The 20,870-nt window shown below is 36.0% G+C and overlaps 2 protein-coding genes across 7 annotated transcripts in view; both read left to right on the top strand.

Moving 5' to 3' along the window:
* Positions 1-9,559, top strand: part of Rab11 (RAS oncogene family member Rab11) — a 28,961-nt gene extending 19,402 nt beyond the window's left edge. For 2 of the 4 annotated variants that reach the window (XM_067128024.1, XM_067128022.1), the window contains exons 4-6: positions 991-1,134; positions 3,989-4,173; positions 6,820-9,559. In XM_067128024.1, the coding sequence (XP_066984125.1) occupies positions 991-1,134; positions 3,989-4,128 (284 nt within the window). In that variant the 3' untranslated portion in view covers positions 4,129-4,173; positions 6,820-9,559. The remainder of the gene's footprint in view (positions 1-990; positions 1,135-3,988; positions 4,174-6,819) is intronic. The other 2 variants (XM_067128025.1, XM_067128023.1) reach the window with 1 other exon arrangement.
* A 3,058-nt stretch (positions 9,560-12,617) lies between these two features.
* The window catches only part of peo (pendolino), a 161,101-nt gene continuing 152,848 nt past the window's right edge, over positions 12,618-20,870 (top strand). The window contains exon 1 of one of the 3 annotated variants that reach the window (XM_067128012.1): positions 12,618-12,966. The gene's annotated coding sequence lies outside the window, so the exon portion shown is untranslated. The remainder of the gene's footprint in view (positions 12,967-20,870) is intronic. The other 2 variants (XM_067128018.1, XM_067128013.1) reach the window with 2 other exon arrangements.

Here is a 20,870-nt window from a genome sequence, read left to right as displayed (position 1 = left end):
ATTTTAAAAGTCAAGAATTGCTTCATTAATGCATCGCATCTTTGCTTGAATTTGTACAACATCCTCATTCCTTTTCCAGAAGGAGTAAGAGTACAGTATTTACCCAATTCAATTGTTTTGACTGCTGTAGTGTACAGGATATACAGTTTATTAATTAGCTTGGTGGTGTAGAAGCGAAAGCTTGATTTGAATGCTGCAGTGTACATTAATCGCCTTTCCATTTCATTCAGGTAGCGTACTGTATTTTTTGCAGCTGTGGTTTGTTTTAGTGCAGTACTGTATTGCTGTGTTGAATGAAAAGCTGGAATTGTAGGTAGTGCTAGTGACCTGTTTTCTAATCAGCCTTCAGCTTAATGGGGCTTCCAAAATTCATTTCGTTTCCCATTGGGGCTACTGTCTTGAAAAGTGTAGTATACTGTACTCAGTTCTTTGAAATGTTCATTAGATTCGTAGCTTCATATGCTTGCTTTTACTCTTTGTTCCCTCTGGTCTCTTTTCACCTAGCTGACGACCTTCTAAAATTTAATCTTGCCCAACATTCACCTTATTCTGTGGATCACTCCAGTAAGAAACCTAAGGAAAGAAAAAGACATTCCAAGATGCAGAAAGCATTGTAGCTTTGACCAGGTGGATGCTGCAAAAGAACAGGGTCAAGACAAAGCAAGAATTCTGTCCTAAGTATGCCAGCTGAGGCTTACTGTAGTCAGTATGTCGTTTTACTATTCCATCACTTCAAGTTGGAGTAAGGGTATTGAATAGAAGAGCAAGCTCGTCCGCTTTGTCATCTGTGATTTTAGTGGTTGTCGCCATTGATTGTAAGGGGCCCCTGGAAGTATTAGCTGTGTGAGCTTCAGTTGTTGCTGCAATGTTTGTAAAACAGTTTAAGAGTAATTCTGTTGGTACACTGTATCTCCTATAATCTTAGGGTTTTAAAAGTATTTAGTATCCGATTGATGCCTCCTAACCATTTAAAAATTTTGACTTTTAAAGGTAACAAATCTGACTTGCGTCACCTGCGGTCGGTACCAACTGAAGAAGCTAAAGCCTTTGCCGAAAAGGAGGGACTTTCGTTTATTGAGACGTCAGCATTAGATTCTACCAATGTTGAAACTGCCTTCCACAACATTCTCACAGGTATTGTATACCTGGTTGGTTTTTCTATGTCTTTCATTTTAGGATTAAGATCCCCCGTTTTTTTTGTTTTGTTTGTGGGTACTTCTTAGTACTACGCTGTTGAAAGTGTTTTTTTAGTTGAGTAGGTCCCCCATTTAATTGATCAGTCTTGTGTGTGTGTGTGTGTGTGTGTGGGTGTGGTACTTGTCCTGTAGTGTTGTCATTTTCTCCTGTTATAGTTGTGGAGTTTAGATACAGTGGTTGTTTGTGTTGATGTTTAGGTTGTAATATCACATGGGTGGTTGGATTCTTGAGTGCTCAAACTTTGATCTACCCTTTGTAGAGTCTGTCTTGAGTTTTAAGTTTTATAGATCCTGTATATGGTTCATGATTTACAAAGCATGACATTTAGTGAGAGTGCTGTGTCCAATTGCTATTTATTTTATTACCTTATATTTTTTTACAGTGACTTGTTTGTTTGCCTCCTTTTTGTGATTTTTTCTCATTGTGTAATGGTTGTCTTTTTTGTATCTCAATGTATATTTTTTTTTTGCATAGTATCAAAAAATTCCAATAGTTTATACTTTTTAACATTGTCAGGAGCTCACTGTGGCATTGTGGTGTACATATTCATCATTCATTTCTGCCGAGTCCTGGAAGTTTTCTTAGTTATCTAAATTTCATTCAAGTTTTTTCTAATATATGTTTGTGATTGTTGTCATTTTTTATCCTAATTATTGTAATTTGTTCTTGCAAGTATTTGCTTTTGTTTTTCTTTTTTTTTTAAAGGTTAGGTTAATGTTGTACTTGAGTTGAAATTGTAATTTTTGTGTCCATACAATTTTCATTTTTTCAGAGTAACCTCAGACTACATTTTTGTGTCCATACAATTTTCATTTTTTCAAAGTACCTTTAGACTACAATTTTGTGTCCATACAATTTTAATTTTTTCATAGTAACTTCGGACTACATTTTTGTGTCCATACAAATTTAATTTCTTCAAAGTAACTTAGACTACATAACAATATTCTTTGAAAAATGAGGCTGTACTATTATTTCACAGCAGAAGAGCAACAGTATTAACATTGAACTGCTTGAGTTGTTCTTCAAAGGTTTTTAGTTTTGTTTAACCTTTATTAGTACTGTACTGTATCAAAACAGTTTTGCCCCTCAGTTGGTATAACAGATGAGTTGAATTGTTTTTGGAAGTTGTTTCAGTAGTTTAACACATATTTTGTCCCTTTGAAGAAGAAAACTTGGAAACACTTCTTTGTGAAACTTAAAATCATTGGCTTTTGAGATTATTGCTCTTCTTCCATTTAACCTACTTTATTTCAGCTGTTTTGTATTTGAAGTCATGTACTTCATACCTTCACACAAATAATACATGGTGTTATATTCATGATATGTTGTGTGCCCACAAGTTTCTTTGTCTATAATCTTTTCATTCAATAATTAGAATTAGATTTACATTCATTTCTTACACACCATACCGTGTCGTTAGGAAGTTATCAGAATTTGTAAAGAGAAATGTCTTGCATTTATCTTTGCACACCGTGTTTGAATTGTCTGAGTCAAAGCAGGTTTGGTGGTGTCAGATGGGACATAATGGTGAACAGGTGTTTTAAAGGTAACAGGTTACACCTGTTTGGAACACATGCACACACACTTTCTCTCCATTAACTGTAACTTGAAAAGTGTGAGACTGTAATTTTGAAATCTTTAGTCTTGGTTTCAAGTGTGGGTTTTTGTAAGATTTACAGTGTCTCTGTATTTTGTATTCATGCAGGGTGAAATAAGCACTAACTGCTTCAGGCGGATAAATTAACATTTTACTAAATTAAACCGGACAGTGCATTCTGACATGTGTGACTTCTAACAAAATAATTCCGTTAACAAAATTTTGTTCCTGTGCATTTTATCTTTGCACCTCTTATAATGCTAACCAGGTAACTGTCACTTGACCTTTTAGTCTTAACTGTTTCAGTGCTTATTAAAACTAATGTGTGTTCTAACTTCAAAATATTATCATAGGTGCTATTATGCGTGTTAGTTTGGGAACAGTGTTAAATGCAATATGCCTGGGGTTGCTTAAATTTTGCTGGCTGGTATAGAGCTTGCAGAATGATAGACATCAATAGTTCATTAGAATATCTAGGAGGATTACGTTAGCTGACACAAGGGGTCGCATTGCTCTGTTGAATTTTCAAGTTGTAGACGTGATTAACGAGTAAGTTTTGTGAGGGTAGGAGAGTATTTCTTGGGTTTATTTTGTAACAAATAAAAAAAGTTATGCCTTTGAAGAATGCTTTGCATTGCTATTTTACATTTTGAATTTGGTTTCATAGAAGTTAATAGATTTTGTATTAATTTTTTATTTGTAATTTTTATTTATTTTTTTTTTTTTTTTTTTTTTTTTGCATGTGAAAAAATCTTGTATTTTAGAGTTTGTAATGGTTTTAAGAATTTTTTTTTTCTGTGAAGCATATAGTCTCTCATTTTATTTAGCTGTTGTGTAATTTTTACAAGGGCTAGGTTGCCACTGATTCTACAAGTTTTTAAGCATGTTAGGCAATCTTCTATGAAGATTTTACTTCTAGTTTGAGATTTTTAACAATTTGAAATATCTTTTTTGATTTGTTGCAGATTCTGCATGCAGAATAATGCAACTTCGTAATTGCTTTTTTTAAACATTTTCATTTTAATTTTCAAGAATACTAATACCTTGTCATACAGTATATTGTATGAGTGATCTGCAGCTGTGAATGCTATCATTAGACTAAAAAAAAAAACGAAAAAAAAAGTGTAACAGATTAGTGTTAACTTAGTTTTTTGCAGTTAACTAACACCTCTTTGTTCTTTGCATGCTGGCTAGAAATTTACAGGATTGTCTCCCAGAAGCAAATTCGTGATCCTCACGACCACGATGACAGTCCAACAGCCGATGTAAAGGCTATTCACGTGGAACCGACTGTTAATGCAGAGAGCGTACGCAAGCAATGTTGCCAACAGTAGGGCGAGTTACCCCCCCCTCACATCTGGAAAATATTTGGGCACAGGGTTAGATTCCATACTAAGATACATTACCTCTACATCCAGTAAAGAAATTTTGCACTTTTCTTCCCTATTTGTTTAGCACCTTATTTCACATTTCATTACCTGCTTGGTTGTGCATTCTGTAATTCAGCGAGATATTCAAAGCCTTTATCGAGAGGAGAATGTGCTAAACCTGACTCCAAATTTAGCATTTCTTATTAAAGCTGCAGTTCGCTCTTGATGCCTTGGGTGCTTTGGAAGGCTCTCGTTTTGAATCTGGAGGAAATTTCAGTTTGTCGCAGGCTCTTTGGAAATCCCATTTCCTGCCATGTAACGTAACTGTACGCCTTTGCTTTTGATCAGCGAGCTTAAGACTCGGCATGAGTACCTGATTGCGATGGAAGGGGGAGAAGATCTGTTGGGGCAACCATGCGCATGACCTGTGCACCTTTCGTATCAAAAGTCAGATTTTTTCTTGTCATAAATTATCAAGCATGATAAACTGTAAGAAAAGGAATTGCAGAGATGTTCTGACTATTTTTTTGTGGGGTCATGCTTTGCTTGTAGGTGAGGCAAGATGTATATGTTTTAGTGATTTTCTCTTTCTTATTCTTGGTAGACTGCTTGTGAAGGTCAGGTCAAAAGTTCCTCAGCCTTTACTTACGCAACAAACGATTGAATCTTGCCTAATTCGTCAACCTGATTACTAAATCCTATTTTTTTTTACAATTTCTGAAATTGACTAAACTAAACCTTCTGATAAGTGTGTATTTAAAACTTGTTGGCCTGACTGAGCTGAATGTTATATGGCAGTATTTTTAAATTGGAATAATTGAAATGTGTAACTAAACTGTAGCTGTCTTAAAATCTAGCTGCTTGTTTCTAATGAGTAATTATAATTGGGTAATAAATTCTTGAATACGTGAATAAATAAACTTGAGACTTATTTAAACTATGTGTATTCATGTACTGCACTGTAATGAAAAATGATCATTCATTAAGTTTCAAAATACCAAGAATAAGGTTTTATGAGGAATGTTGTATTTTTTTTTTTTTTTTCTTTGCATGTTAAGATCTCATGTTGTATCATTGATACAGTAAGCATGGTACTTGTAGATTGAGAATTCCCATTCGCATTTTGCTTTCATTGTAGCGAATGATGTTGAATGTGAAAACTGAGTTTGGCAGTAATGCAAGTTGTTCTGCTCACGTGCATGCTAAGACGAAAGTCCATTTCCTTTGATTTGCTTTATTTGTAGTGTGAAATGGTTGTGATGATTTTTGTTTATTTCTCCTCCACAGGACTTTTAGAAATTTCACGGAGATTAGGCTTTCAATACTCAGTTTACTAAACTGATGAAATTTAACAAATGTAAAAGTTGGTTGTGATGTGTAAGGGAAGTACATACTCATAAATGATTGGTAAATGTCAGTACAAATCTTGGAGACTTCAGTAGTGTTAGTTTAGAGAGGTTTTTGGATGACGTCAGATTAAAAAAAATGCTTGGTTCCTGGATTATCTGTGAATAGTTATGAAGTAAAAATGGTGATAGGTTGTGAAGATACAAGTAATCTTTGTTTAGGTTATTAAAATGGAATATTATGTCGTACATAATAGGGTGAGAGTGAGTGTTGAAGGTAATTTTGCAGACCATAGACCAGACAGGTTGCTTCATTTGAAAACATTGTTGATTTTGATTCCTATTTTTGTAGGATGATTGATGTTCTAGCAGGAGTAGAATCTAAGAAGAAAATTCAGAGCTAATAACTAGAATTTAGGGACTATATTTTTTAGGAACTTTATTTGCATTATTGCAAGAATTAACATACTTTGCTTAGCATTGTTTGTGGTCAAAATCTGTCTAAAGGCTAAAGGAATGCTGGACCTTTTCGAGAAACGATGGTTTTTCTTCAAAACAAACGTTTTGTTGCTTTTCCTTGTTTATAGAAGTGAATTGGTCACACCAATATTAATATAGCTTGTTAAAAATGTCAACTTTTTTTTTTTTTTATCTAAGCACACTAATCTCAGTGGCTATTTAATTTGGCTCTGTTCTGTTGTGACCAGTTGTAAGGAAATAATTGCAAATTGTAACAGCCTAAATTAATTAATGTTTTTCTTTAATTATAAATAAACATCCTCAAAGCCGACGACACTGCTTACAGTTATAACTCATTCATTTAACGATTGCTGTTGACTATACCACTAAGGCTCAATTCATAATACAGAATAGTACAGTATGTTTTTATCTGGGTGAGTAGATTGGGTTGTGGATATTTCAAAGGGATTTAGGTATGACTGTTCATGATTTTTAAGACTACAGAATACTTATTGCAGTAGATGTGTACGTGTGTGTAGGTTGTATGCTGTATTGCCCACATACACACTTGCAACACTGGTGAATATTATATAGAATAGTAAGGAATGTAGTTTATTAAGTATTGCTCTTGTAGTAACGACTGTACATCTGTGTGGATGTAACTAGGTTACAGATGCCTTTTAATTACGTACTTTTGCAACACCTAAGAATACCTAAAGGGTTTTGGTTACATCGTGGTTAGAGTAATAGTGTCACTACTAGGCTAGGGGTCACCTGCTCATTTCTCTAAAACATTTATTCTCAAAATTTCTTGAACGCAAAGATTCAGTGAATGAATTTACTTTCGCAGCAATCTACCGTATCGTGTCGAGGCAGCAGCTTCCCGAGAGTGGAGCAATGGAACCCACTGGCGGACCCTCGTTCAGTGTCGAACCCACCGAGCCCCCCAGCGGTCCTTCCTCCAACAACTGTTGTGCCCGCTAATCACTTCTTCTGGCCCTCCCTGTTTCTCCACACCAAGCCCCTAGCGTTCCAATTTGGTCCAAAGCCCGTCACCATTTCCTCTTCTATATCTTTGCATACTTTTGTTAATAATCTCCACAAAAAAAGTCCACTCATTGCATCATGTGTTGGTGGAAGACAATGATTGGTTGCAGGGGTTTTAAGGTTGATTTGTAAACAAAGATAACTGTTAGCTCACCCTTAATGCATTCTCTGTTTGTCCTTGTTCTCCACCAATCTTTTCAAAAGCAGTTCCCAGGGTTTGTAAAACCGTCATCATTCTGATCATACATTGTCTGCCAATGGTAAGTTGGTTCATTGACACTTGAGAGAATATTTAAGTGGAAGCTTTGTGATATACAATAACTAAGAACTTTTAAGTCAATTAACTAAAAAAAATAATGTAGGAGTGGGTTTTTGCCACAAGTTGTTGAGTATTGGTATATTGTGCATTGCAAAATATATTCTGAATGCTGGATTCCTTTTGTTTGTTTTTGAAAATTACCTCAATTTAGTGTCAGCTGCAAAGATACTTAAATGTTTGAAGCATATGTGAATGCAGTGATGATTACAGTTTAGTTCAATTGCTCATTGGTCACATTGTTTACTAATACCTGGAAGCACCATTCACCACACCCATCCCACATAACTACGATAAGCAGAGAGCTCTCCTGCTTTCATTCTAGCCGTCTTAGGCATCTGCCTTCTCGTCAGAGGTAAAAACAATCGCTTGTTCTCCTCCGGTTAGAGAGATGCCCTTTCCCAAGTTCACTAAGCAATCTGTAATGGAAGGGGAAACATGGCTGCTCTATTTACCTCTGTGAGAGCAGGTGTCATTCATATTTACAGAGGGGCCTGAAGGCCCACATTCATATCAAGTAAGCTGGCTGATGGACACTGTAAACAGGCCAAGATCTGTATTGGCTGCCTTATTTTCTTGTCAGTGATACCCAGTAGTGATTAATTGCATTACAGTGAGTGTGAGGCAGGATTTATTGGTGTTAGTATACACCGCATATTAGCTTAAGGGATAACTTAGTAGTTTTTTCCATTTAACGGTAGATGAGAACCTGTTGGTACCTAAGTTTCATTTTTTATTTTTGGCAGGTGAACACCAGTGGGAGACTTAGTTTGATTTGCAATGTGAAATGGAGTTGTGTTGCTGTCATGTGTATGCAGTCGATTGTTTAGAAATTAAGGAACTGGGATCAAAAATTTTCTTGGGGGATAAATTAATTCCTGATGCTGGGAATTGTTGTTTAAGTCTGTGAATGTTTGCCAAATATTTAGTTTGTCAAATGTATATTTTTTCTATCATGGTATCTTGCCATTGATTCATCGTTTTTTCTTCTACCCCATTTTCAATTGCTTGGTTTTATATAGCACTCTAGAAAACCTTGGTTGATTTTGCAGGAGGTTTAGAGTATAATGTTTGGTGTAGACCTTTTTTTTTTTGATGAGCCTCAGTGAATGTGGAAAAACATCCAGGCATACATAGAGTAAATCCACCATCCATTTAACATTAAGTAACTTCACATCATTTTAGCTATGACTTTTATTTCCAAAGAATGTATAACATGGGAAGGGATTGCTGTCAGCGGCCACTTGGGACAAAATTATCCAACGGAATCTGTAGTGTCATTCGTCGTTATTTTTGTAGACAGATTATCAATTGTTTGCTGTCTCAATGAGCTTACGGCCGTGATAATCACACTCAATTTTGCTTTTCCTGACAAAGCTGAATCTTCGGTTTCACAGTTCAACTTCATGGTGTGATATTTCTTGTGAATTTCTTAGCCATGTGCATTGCTGTAGAAAACGGTACCGAAATCATGGTGTACGTGACTTCAGACCAGAGAATGACGAATTTTAGGTTGACTCATCTCCGGGCGTTGCTATAACCATCATTTCATTCGAAGGCTGAGAAACATCATCAACTTGCTCATATGATAATCTTATTTATTCCATGATGAGGCAGATCACGTTGCATGTGTTGTTGAGGGGACAATCTGTAGTGGTGAGAGGACCACTTCGTTTGTTTTATTATATTCTGAATCGGTTTTTGACTGAGGTGATAGTTGCATTGACGCTGTGGAGTGTTATACAGCATTCTCAAAAGGTGAAAGTAGATGATAATAATACAGTATACAGTATGTTGTATTTGTATAAGGGGTGCTTTTATGAGAGAGGAAGTTTCATATGCCTCTTCAAGTTCTGTCTTTTAGTAACTTTTTTTCCTTATGGGTTAATATTATTGTAATCTGTTATGTTGTATATGTGCTTTTAATTTTTTATAGATTTTTTTTCTATGGTTTATTCAGATCTAAATTGTACCATATGGAATAGCGTAAGTGATGGGGCAATCTGGCATTTCACCAAGACTCAAAGCTATTTCTTGAGAGTGACACAGATTGAGCCTTGTGGGAGTGACCTGGACTTGCCGTGTTACTGGCGCTGTCACATATATTGTGATAAACATGTCAAGCATATAGCCCTGATTTCACGCTTGCATAGAAAATTTTGTAAAGCAATGTAAAGAAGCACATTATTTGCAATAAAAACAATGCTGAATATTTAAAAACTTTCAAGCTAGAGTTTTCTTTTGATACCTTTGATCACACTATTTTTAAGATCATTTTTACATGTATTTCTCCTGGAGTTACTAGTGGGGTTTTTTAAAAACTTGAATCTTTATTGACTGAATTGTTTGCGGCTGTTTGAAGTGTTTTTCTGGTGTCTGGGGGATAGTTTTCACCATTTCCCCATTGAAGGTTTCATTCTGGTGCCACTGAGATGATTGTATGTTGTGTGATTTATCTCAGATTTTCTAGAGTATTGTTTCAATGAATCAAATTGAATAATACAGTAATGTCATTTAAGTGGTCATGTGAACAGTTAATTTTCAAAAATTTACCATGATTTGTGCAGAATTATCATAAAACACCCCTCCTTTTTAGTCTGCAACAGTTTACCCTTATGCTTAGTGCAGTTGTAAGTTAGAACACCCCCTCCTTTTTATGTCTAGGCTTAATTGGGCTGGTCAGAGTAGTAAAAAAAGGTTTTAGTTTGGAGTTTTGACTTCGTAGAACACTTTGGAAACTTGTTCCAGCGATTTACTTGGCATGTGATAGGTCCAAGCATGTGCTCTAATTTCATGCAGGCCTGCAGTACCATATGGTAAAGAAATTGTCTGCAGAGTTGAGATACTCTTGTCTTATGATTATGTCTTGGAGTAATGGTATATAGGTTACTACCCCGGTATTAAACCCGACAAATAAGTGAAGGAACGGTTCATTCAGGCTGTGTTCTCTGCAGGCCAACTATATAGATACCTTTAATGAAGTTTGTGGAAGATACTTTTATGTAAATGTCTTAGGTATTTTCCAAAAAACTCTTCATTTTCGTAACCCTTTTCGAGGTCATTGAGTGTTCGTTTCGCAAAGTGAGATCATGGTGAAACGTTAACACAATTTTTAACTATTGAATTTTTTATCTGGCATAAAATGATTGCTGCTTTGGAGGCTAAGATACTGTGATTTTCAACTCGAACTGATGAGTAAGTGTTGAGCTAGGTCTCAAAGTAATTTATTCTTGACTGTATTAATGAAAATATGCATGAGACACTGGAGACTAATGTGGTTGCACAAACTAGAAGATGGTACTTGATGTCATTAGGCAGTAACAAAACAGTATTAAAAAAATCGCTTCTACTTAGTCCCTTGCGAACTGTATTCGTGAAAGCTAAATACAGTGCAAAGCATAAAGTTTTGCTACATTAGTGTACCAATAGAAATGTAAACTATTCGTGTTAGAGTCCAGGATGTCAACATGGTATAATCTGTAACCCCTTGGAGTTGTAATGACTAAATTTATGGTTTTACAGAAAACTTCACAAAAAGGGAATCTATGGTGGCTAGACCCCTGAAAATTTCGTCACATTCTTCATCATGTGCATTATGCCTGAATTACCATTTGTTCCCTGTTCTCTTCTGTTTCCTAGTTAATGGCCTTTTAGCTTTTTTCCATAATGATTTATTTTCAATAATTATTATAACCACAGCATCTAGAAATCAGTCACTGTCCTAAGTGGACTATTTATAAGTACATAGTAATGCAGTAGTAACCAAATTAGCAATAGTGTGCGAATTCCTTTTTAATGTTGAAATTTATTACCCTGAATGAAAGGGTGCCACATTTTTTGGGGTTTCTTGAGGAGCACATTAGGTTGGTTGAAGTAATTAATGCTTTTAGTGCCTTTGTGCGTGGCTTTACCTAGTCCCAGTGTAGATGAAAGGCTCAGTGTGTGGGCGGGTGGACAGAGAAGGAACAAGTGAGTGTTAGTATTAGAGAAACAGACTGGTCCAGTTTTCAAAATTAGGTGGTTTCAGGAGAAGACTTTATATAACCCAGGTCTAAAAGGAAAGGAACATGACATAGCTAATCCTGAGGTAAGGAAGAGTTCTGCCTTCCACGAAAGGGAAGAGCTAAACATGACATACTGAACACAGTGCTATGAGGTTCACTGTAGGCATTACTTTGGGTTCTTTGCAGCGTGCTTTTGGCCCCTAGCTGCAACCCTTTTCGTTCCTTTTACTGTACCTCCTTTCATATTCTCTTTATCCCATCTTAGTTACCACCCTCTCCTAACAGTTGATTCATAGTGCAACTGAGAGGTTTTCCCCGTTACGCCTTTCAAACCTTTTACTGTCAATTTCGTTTCAGAGCAGAATGACATAGGCCTACTAGGTCACAGTGCTTGGTCTTTGGCCCAAGTTCTATATTCAGTTCAATTCAATACATATTCAGCCCTTCTTCTCAGCTTAGTCCCGTTTCTATAAGGGATTATTCAGATAAAAGAGTAGAAACACTTTAGTGGGTTAAGAAAAAGCCACTTATACAACAAAATTTAAGTGGGTAAATATAGAACAAGAGCTTTCGACCTTCACTAAGGTCCTCTTTAGCTGAACTGAGAAAAAGTTTTGTACAAATTTTACGAAGATATAAAAGTAGGCCTACAAATACACAATTTTTTTTATAGGGTCGTTAAAATGGAAACTGTCAGTCTGGGGGTCTTCCTCGAGGATGATCATTTCTTGAAGGCATCTTGTTATTATACAGGTAGTTGAGTCCTTTACGTGTTCAGGTCTATGTCGGGGAGACTGGAAGATATTGCTCAGTCAGATTAGCCAAGTATAAAAATGCATGTGGAATTTTGGGGCGGTGTGGGGAGGCCAGTAACAGTGCTGTAGCCAACCACTGTCTTGATTTGGTCCATCAAATTTCTTTTTAACAAGGTAAAGATTATCTGCAAGTGTCATGTTACCAATCAAAGAAAAATAGTAGAGGGAGCACTCATCAGACAGATGGATATTTTCCAAGGAAACAAGGCCTTCACCTCTGAAGACGTTCTCATAGACCAGTTAATATGCTTGACAGCCAATGTACAATTAGGTATTTTAGAAGAAATTGCTCCTTCGATCAGGAAACGACTTAATTACCTATACAATAACAAGAAGACGCCTTTAAGAAATGATGGTGCTCAAGAGACACACCCAGACTGACAGTTTCCATTTTAACTGCCCTTTTAAAAAATTATGTATTTGTACTTTTATATCTTTGTAAACTTTGTAAAAAATTTTCTCAGTACAGCTCAAGAGGACCTTAGTGAAGGTCGAAAGCTCCTGTTCTTTATTTACTCACTTAAATTCTGTTGTATAAGGTGGCTTTTTCTTAATCATTCAAGACAGAGACGAAGAATGTTTGCATCACCGGATATATCAGTTGGGCTGCCATGTACCTCCAAATAAGCTATGACATCAAAATGACGTCACACGGAAAGGCGGGGTAGTCGTGTTTACCTTCTTCGCCTTTTGCCTCAAGAGAGCAGCGACTCGTCTGAAGGCAATCAGCTGCTTGGAGCTTCTCCGTTGTTGACTTTTTTGTGTTCGTGTGTCGTGTTCGTAGAATTTTGGATTTATCGTCGATTCGTTTCGGTGTGAGTATGAAATCCGCTTTGTTTGAGGTGTATGGAGATTATAGAGGTGTGGATTTATGCGAAATAATCGAGAAATCCCGAGAACTGGGGGAGAAGCAGCGATGTCCTTTTGAGGGGACGTTGGAAAGTTGTTATTTTTACGATCGTTTTGGATCATCTTTTAGGATCTAAATGCCTTTTAACGATTTTATCTCCTGTAGGAGTATTATGAAGGATATAATTTCAAATATAATCAATGCTATGTTCCCGGGTTGACCTCTTACGTACTGCGTAACCTAGGATTTGGCTTAGCCTAGATCTGTCCTACTTAAGCCTCCTCCTTACGTAAATTGTGATTTTCATGGATGCCCTGTAAAGCCTATATGTTTTTTGGGGGGTTTCTAGGGTTATTTTGGGCATTAATGCCCCCATCAATGCGCCCATCAATTACCCAACATGCACCTGGGGTCACTAAGATATTTAGGTTAGGCTAGATCTCGCGGATTAGCCAGGGCTAGAGTAGAGACCTTCTCTTATTGGAAATCACAGATTTAATTCTATAATTGTGTTCACAAATGAGGTTTTCCCATTTGGCTGGTTGTAAGTTATGTAATAACCTAGCTTTGCCTAGCCTAGAGTTCCACATTGAGCCATGGCCAGATCATGCCAGGCATCGGCTTTTAATTTGCAACATACTGCAAGGTAGTTAAGTATGCTAAGTGTTTATGTCCCTTGCTATAGGGCAACTTGGAAGATTGGTCCATGGCACCAGCCAATTGGTCGACTGCTGGTTGAGTCGCACCTTTTCAGGTTGGGCATTATGCCTAAGGCTGTAGTATGTTAGGATACGTTAAGTCAGGCTGTATTTTGTTGAATAACAAAAATAAAGGGCAACAAGTGATCTACTGATGGGCTTATACAGTCGACTGCTTCCTTAGTCGGGCGTGAAAATTAGGTTGGCGTTGAGATTTTACTTATAGGTCCGATGGTTTTTAATTTTTCATTTTTGCATATTTAGAAGCAAATGCCTTGTTATATTTTTAAACCTAATTAGTGGAGTTTCCCAGTTTTCATTATTTAAGTCTGGACCATTTTCTTCATCATTGTTGGTAAAGACTTGAAAGTGTTTGTTTGGTTTTTGTGGTTAGTATTCTATTTTCTGCCAGTATTGCAGGTGATTTGTTGTAATCTAGAAATGAGTTAGTTACATTCTGTATTGAAGAATGAATCCTGGGTGTCTATCCTCAATCACATCTAACCTTTATTAAAAATGCAAATTTTATAAGCTCATCTAAATTGGGATCCTGTAGCCGAGCCAGAATCATTACCACAAAGACAGAGTTTCTACCTTTTTATCCAGACCTCTTCCATCCAATTCTTTTGAGTATTTCATTAACATTTTGGGTTTAAAGACTCCTGCTGACTTGCTTGGGAGAGACCATATGCTTCAAATTGTTTAATCTGTCACTGAAAATTGGGAGCTTGTTTAGATCTCATAATTTTGTCTTTTGTTTGATTTATGGGAGCTTCATAGTGAACATATCTATGTTATTGAAAGGGTGGGTGGGTGGGTGGGTGAGGGGATAACTTTGAATTGTTGTTTCCTTCACTGATAGAAATAAATTTCAGGCAATTGGGTGGCTTTGTAACACCTGTTGTGCCATTTCATCCTACGTAGAAATTATCAACGATCCTTTGGTTGCATTATTAAGTAATTGCTTCCTTCCCTCCATGACTATGCATAAAAATTCTCTTCCTGCTTTTGTTTTCTTGAATTTTAAACTTGCTTTAAGAGGCAGGTCTATAGGTTCCATCAGTGTTAAAAGTTTTACATATTTCTGTACTTACCCTTGTAACGTTTGTATATACTGTAGATTATTTTTAATATAATCAATTATTCTTTTAATTATTGTTTATTTGCCCTCTGTTAGGTGAAGCAATCGTATAACTCTGTTTGTAGGATGGCTATTATAGTTTTAAGTGACAGCTCTGTTGCTACATAGTACAGCGGTATCCCTTCTGGGTTTTTTCGTCACTCAGTTGTTTTCGTTCCTCCTGGTAATGACATGGGAAACCAGAACTGGTAGAACTTTCACATTACCCAAAGGGAAACTGTTCCTTTATTCATTTGAGATGTGTAAATTTGAATTAACAATTTAATTTCTTTATCTTTTACTCTTTTATGTTGGTAGTTGCTTTTATGTTGGTTTTTTTGGCCTTGTAGTAATCCATTGCCACTCATTCCAAATGCATAATTTATGTTGCATATTCCAGTGAGGAGGTAGTGTTTGTAACAGTGTTTTTTAGGCATCTTAATTTATCTGTTTGTAGAATCTGTGCGAGGCTAGGTACTTTTGATCTAAGTACACTTGACTTAAAAATCTGTTGTTAAAGGGCAAATTATTTCTTTATGTAAAGTACACTGTATCAGTTTTTTCATACAGTGCAAGTTTTTTGTTATTTCGTTTACATTATTACTACTTGTGCCGTGCACTGTGGCCTCCTTCTGACGTGCTTTTTTTGTATGTGAATATTTGATAATTTCACTTTTCTTTTCTTATATTTTCATTGTTTTTTCACTTCTGGTTATTCTATTAAGGTTTTTTTTTTTTTTCACTTATGGTTATTCTGTAATCCTGAAGTTTACTTTTCAAGCCAGTTAAATGTTAGGCTTGTTCCATTAGAATATGTTTATTTTGAATAATGATAATAATTACAGTAATATCCATTATTTATATTGTTCATGATAATAATTACAGTAATATCCATTATTTATATTGGTCAGGCATTAAGTCTCTTGAGTTAGGGTGGTCCTCACATTGAATGTATCCGTTGTTAGGTGTTACTTGAGCAAACTATGAATTACCAGCTGTAATTATTGATAAATGGAAGGTAATAGTATTTATACTTTGTACTAAGGGTCCATTGCATTATTCAAACATAGGATTTTTGTGAGTTTTGAGCCTGTGAGCCTCACTCTTTCTTGTGTTTGATTTAGGCCTTTTTGCAGAAGAACCCAATTCACACATAGCTTTGTAACACTGACAAATTGATTGATTCTTATGCAGTAATGGAAAGCACTAAGACCAGAAAGGTTGTCGAGTTACGATGGGAAGTATAGTATGTACTTCTGTCATGTAGAAATTACTTTTGCCAACTCTTATAATGCAAATCTACCTCAAACTGGAATGAACATGAGGCATATGGTGTGCACACACAGCTTTATTATGAATTAGTAATGGTTTGCACATATTTTTATAATTTTTTTTTATATTCATAATATTTTTAAGAGAGACATCCTCCTTGTAATGTCATAAAATATTACAGAATCTGTTGTGTAAAATGTATATATTTATTTCAATTTCATAAAATGTTTAGAAAAGGAACTTCCTGAATTTCCTCCAGTGAACTGCAACATGGGTTGTACTGCACTTAGAAAGTTGGCAAGAGGTAATCATTTTCCAGTAGAGTGTTTCTCCATTTCATAATAACTAGGTCTGCTTATGGCAATGGAGACTTTCATTATACTGCACATTGTATTTTGGGAAAAGGGGGAGGGGGGAGGGGGGGCAAAATAGCTGCTGGTGGCATTGGCCTTAAGCACAGCCTATTTGTATGAATACAGTTTTTATTATTATTATTATTATTATTATTATTATTATTATTAGGCTCACACTTATGGAACCAACCAAACAACAAGGTCTTCTGCAGAATATTATTATTATTATTATTATTATTATTATTATTATTATTATTATTATTATTATTATTATTATTATTATTAACAGTATGTACACCTCTGAAGAAGTCCAAAAATTTAACAAGAGTCTAACTCTGGTAAGCAAGCATCCATTTAATAGAATACCGTCATTGACTGAAAGATTAAAGAAGAAAATCTAATCCAAATAAATTTCTCTCAATAAATTCTACATAAATTGTTTTGAACAACTGGTTTCCAGGTCATAAATCTTAAACCAGTTGGTGAGATGCGTGAGATACTGTATTAGTACTTATGTAAATGAACTACTGTGTACTGCATTTACATCTAGAATTGATAGCTTATGAGTGCACTGATAACTTATGTTGTTTGATCATGGAATACTTAATGCAGAATATAATTTGAGTGTTGATGATATATTTGTGAATGTCAGTATTTTTTGAGGGGGAGGTGCTAAATGTGTGTTGTGATTTTATGTATTGGTTTCTAAGCTATAAATGTGATATTATTTTGGTTAATAATTATAATTGATATTGGTAATTCATGAAATGATTTATGTGCTGCGCAGTATTTATTTTGCAATATCAAATGTTGCATCTCTCTCTCTCTCTCTCTCTCTCTCTCTCTCTCTCTCTCTCTCTCTCTCTCTCTCTCAAAGGAAAACTTCGCTTCCTAAAAGGCTATCATCAAACCACCACTTGCTGTGCCACACCTGTAATAAATATTTGATTCATTTCCACGCGCAACAAACCTCGGGCGAGAGAAGTTCAGTGGCTGCTTGATGAGGACCCCTCCCCCCCCTCCCCTCCCTCCCCAATCTTCCATCAAGGGCCTGGTCTAGTTCTGATTTAAATTTTACACACACACACACACACACACACACACACACACACACACACACACACACACACACACACACACACACACACACACACACACACACGTAGTCTTCACAAATATATCTCCAGATTCCGGAAGGTTAAAAACCTCGGATTTTAGGCACAATTCAGAGTTGGGAGTGCTTTCTCTTTTGATGTTCAGGGGAGCCCATATGGACGGATGGAGTTTGACATTTTCTTCGTGGTCACATTGTAGTAAATAACCGTGATTTAACTGCTGATCTGACGACTAAAGTGTTTTAAGATTGTGTGTGTGTGTGTGTGTGTGTGTGTGTGTGAGAGAGAGAGAGAGAGAGAGATATTATTAATCGTATGCATTTCACTTGTTCAGGATTGGACGAAAACGTTCGATATTTTCGTAAAAATAGAAATTGTAAATACTATATACGATTGTTTATAATTATGTATAATTTCTCTCTCTCTCTCTCTCTCTCTCTCTCTCTCTCTCTCTCTCTCTCTCTCTCTCTCTCTCGCCGTAGGCTGCTTAGGCCTCTCATTACCCAGGCCTATGATCAGAACCTCCCTTCTCCCGCCCACGCGTCCGAGACACGTATCATTTTCGAATGATACGTGGTAGTTATTCGTGTTTCCTCAGGGGCTCTGGGAAACACATATTGCACGCGTCACGAGATGGTTAGATGATTGATTGATTGATTGATTGATTGATTGACATGGGTAAGTGTAGGTTGGGTTGTCAAACTCTTTGATGTGTGTGTGTGTGAATGTACTTAATTTCTTTGAGTCTTTTATAAAGTTGACTGTTTATTATTATTATTTTATTAATAATACTAAATTTTTATTGCTCGAACAGGGTAGGTTTGGGGTGACTGCTTAACTCAAACGTTCCTAAACGGTTGAACGGTTTGGCCAGAAAGCCTTGAATTCAGTCAAATGTTCTCAAACCGTTGAAGGTTTTTGGCCAGAAACTCATAAATGCAACCAAACGTTTTCAAACATTTGAACGTTTTTGGCCAGAAAGCCTTGAATGTATTTAAATGTTTTCAAACATTAGAACGTTTTTGGCCAGACACTCTTAAATGCAATCATATGTTTTCAGACCGTTGAAAGTTTTTCCCCAGAAATTAAAAGAAACCAAATGTTTTAAAAAATTAGAACATTTTTGGCCAGAAAGCCTTGAATGCATTCAAATGTTCTCAAAATGGATGAACGTTTCTTTTTTTTTTATTTGCCCAGGAAGCCTTATGCGAAGTAAAACTGTTAAAAAAATGTGAATGTGTCTGCTCAGAGAGCCTTTAACACAATCAAATGCATTTAAGTGGTTGAACGTTTTTGCCCTAAAGTCTATACAGCAGTGAAACTTTGAAAATGGTTGAACGTTTCCACCCAGAAGCCTTTTCTGCAATAAAACATCTGAACGGTTGAACGTTTTCGCCCAGAAGCCTATTTTGCAATAAAACGTTTTGGCCCAGAAAGCCTCATACGAATTTAATTTTTAAACGGTCGAACGTTTTTGCCCAGAAACCTTCACGTAGTCAATCTCCCCTTGATCGTCCGAACGGCACCGAGGACCACCTACAAGGCGGAGACTTGAGGTGGACCTTTACCGCAACAAATCGTCTGAAATGTGACCAGGAGACACGTATCCATTTTTGCCTTGACCACGAGGGCAGGGTCTCTCTCGTTCTCTCTCTCTCTCTCTCACCACCTGGGGAGTTGGGGGCGGGGGGTGGTCCTTGAACTCTCCTGAGGGCGTGTCTGGCCACCTCCTTGGCGTGTCTGTCGCCAAACAGGATGTTCGATCAGTGAGTTTGCAATTTTTTTAAGGAAGGGGGAACAGGTTTGTGTTTTGTATTGTTCGTGTTTTTTTTTTTTATGAATTTTTTTTTGATTGACATTGTTGTGATGATGTTGGTGTTCTCTCTCTCTCTCTCTCTCTCTCTCTCTCTCTTTTGTTTTGATGGCTTGTTTTTGCATTTTACATTGTTGTGATGATGTAAGTGTTGTTCCCTAGGAAGTCTCTCTCTCTCTCTCTCTCTCTCTCTCTCTCTCTCTCTCTCTCTCTCTCTCTCTCTCTCTCTCTCTCTCTCTCTCTCTCTCTCTATATATATATATATATATATATATATATATATATATATATATATATATATATATTAATAATATATAATTTTTTTATAATTATTTCTTAACATCATCCTCTTGGTAAATAGTGTTTTCGATTTATTCAATATATTTTAACATACAGATAAAGGCCAACAGATTTTGTTACGCCAGATAAACTATTGTCATTCACTCAATTAGTGTGATTTGGACTTTGACTTTGGACAATGAATGAGTTTTATATATATATATATGTAAATTATTTATATATATACAGTATATATTCCGTTCTTGTGGTGAAAATTAGTCTTCACCAGTTTAATAGTATCGTGTTGTCACACATAATTTCTCAATAATTACAAGGGAAAATTATTATTAGTAAAACTTAAAAAATAAATTATTTAAAAAATTAGCCCTCACCAATTTAACAGTGTCGTGTTGTCAAATTATTTCTGTATAATTACAAGGAAAAATTATTATTGTTGAAACTGAAAAAAAAAAAATTCAAAACTAACTAAAAGCCAAAAATAAGTAAAAAAAAAAGAGATATATTATCATCCCCAAAATAAAAAAAAAAAGACACCCAGCCCTTACCAGGTAGAAATAAAAAAAATCACTCAATCACCAATTTACCTGTAACTGCAAAACAGGAGCTCAAATTACAAGCCACTGTATATGATTACGGGGGGGCGTGGGGCCGCTGTACCCATTATGGGCAGGAGGGCACTGTCCCTTGCATTCCATTTACTCCCATCTAGGGCCTTCTTCATGTCAATGCGATGGAAATGGGCGGTTGATAATGGGTTGGGGTGGTAATGGTGATAGGGATGGCAATATAATGTGTGTTGTTAAGGTGATGGGATGCTGGATGCTGTGGTGTATATCTCAGGAGATGATGATAATAATAATAATAATTTTCATATTTAATCATAATTTTATTATTTAATCAGGTATATATATATATATATATATATATATATATATATATATATATATATATATATATATATATATATATATATATATAGAGAGAGAGAGAGAGAGAGAGAGAGAGAAGAAAAGTTTAAGATGCCATCCCTCACTACCCAAAATTTCAGGAACAAAGATAATGTGTAGATGTGTGTAATGTTCGTGCCATCCCTCACTACCCAAAATATCAGGAATAAAGAGCCCAGTAGAGAGAGAGAGAGAGAGAGAGAGATTTATCCGCTTAATAGTTCGTGCCATCCCTCACTACCCAAAATATC

Source organism: Macrobrachium rosenbergii, chromosome 26, assembly GCF_040412425.1.
Source record: "Macrobrachium rosenbergii isolate ZJJX-2024 chromosome 26, ASM4041242v1, whole genome shotgun sequence".
Taxonomy (NCBI): domain Eukaryota; kingdom Metazoa; phylum Arthropoda; class Malacostraca; order Decapoda; family Palaemonidae; genus Macrobrachium; species Macrobrachium rosenbergii.
This window is presented reverse-complemented; position numbering and strand designations above follow the sequence as displayed.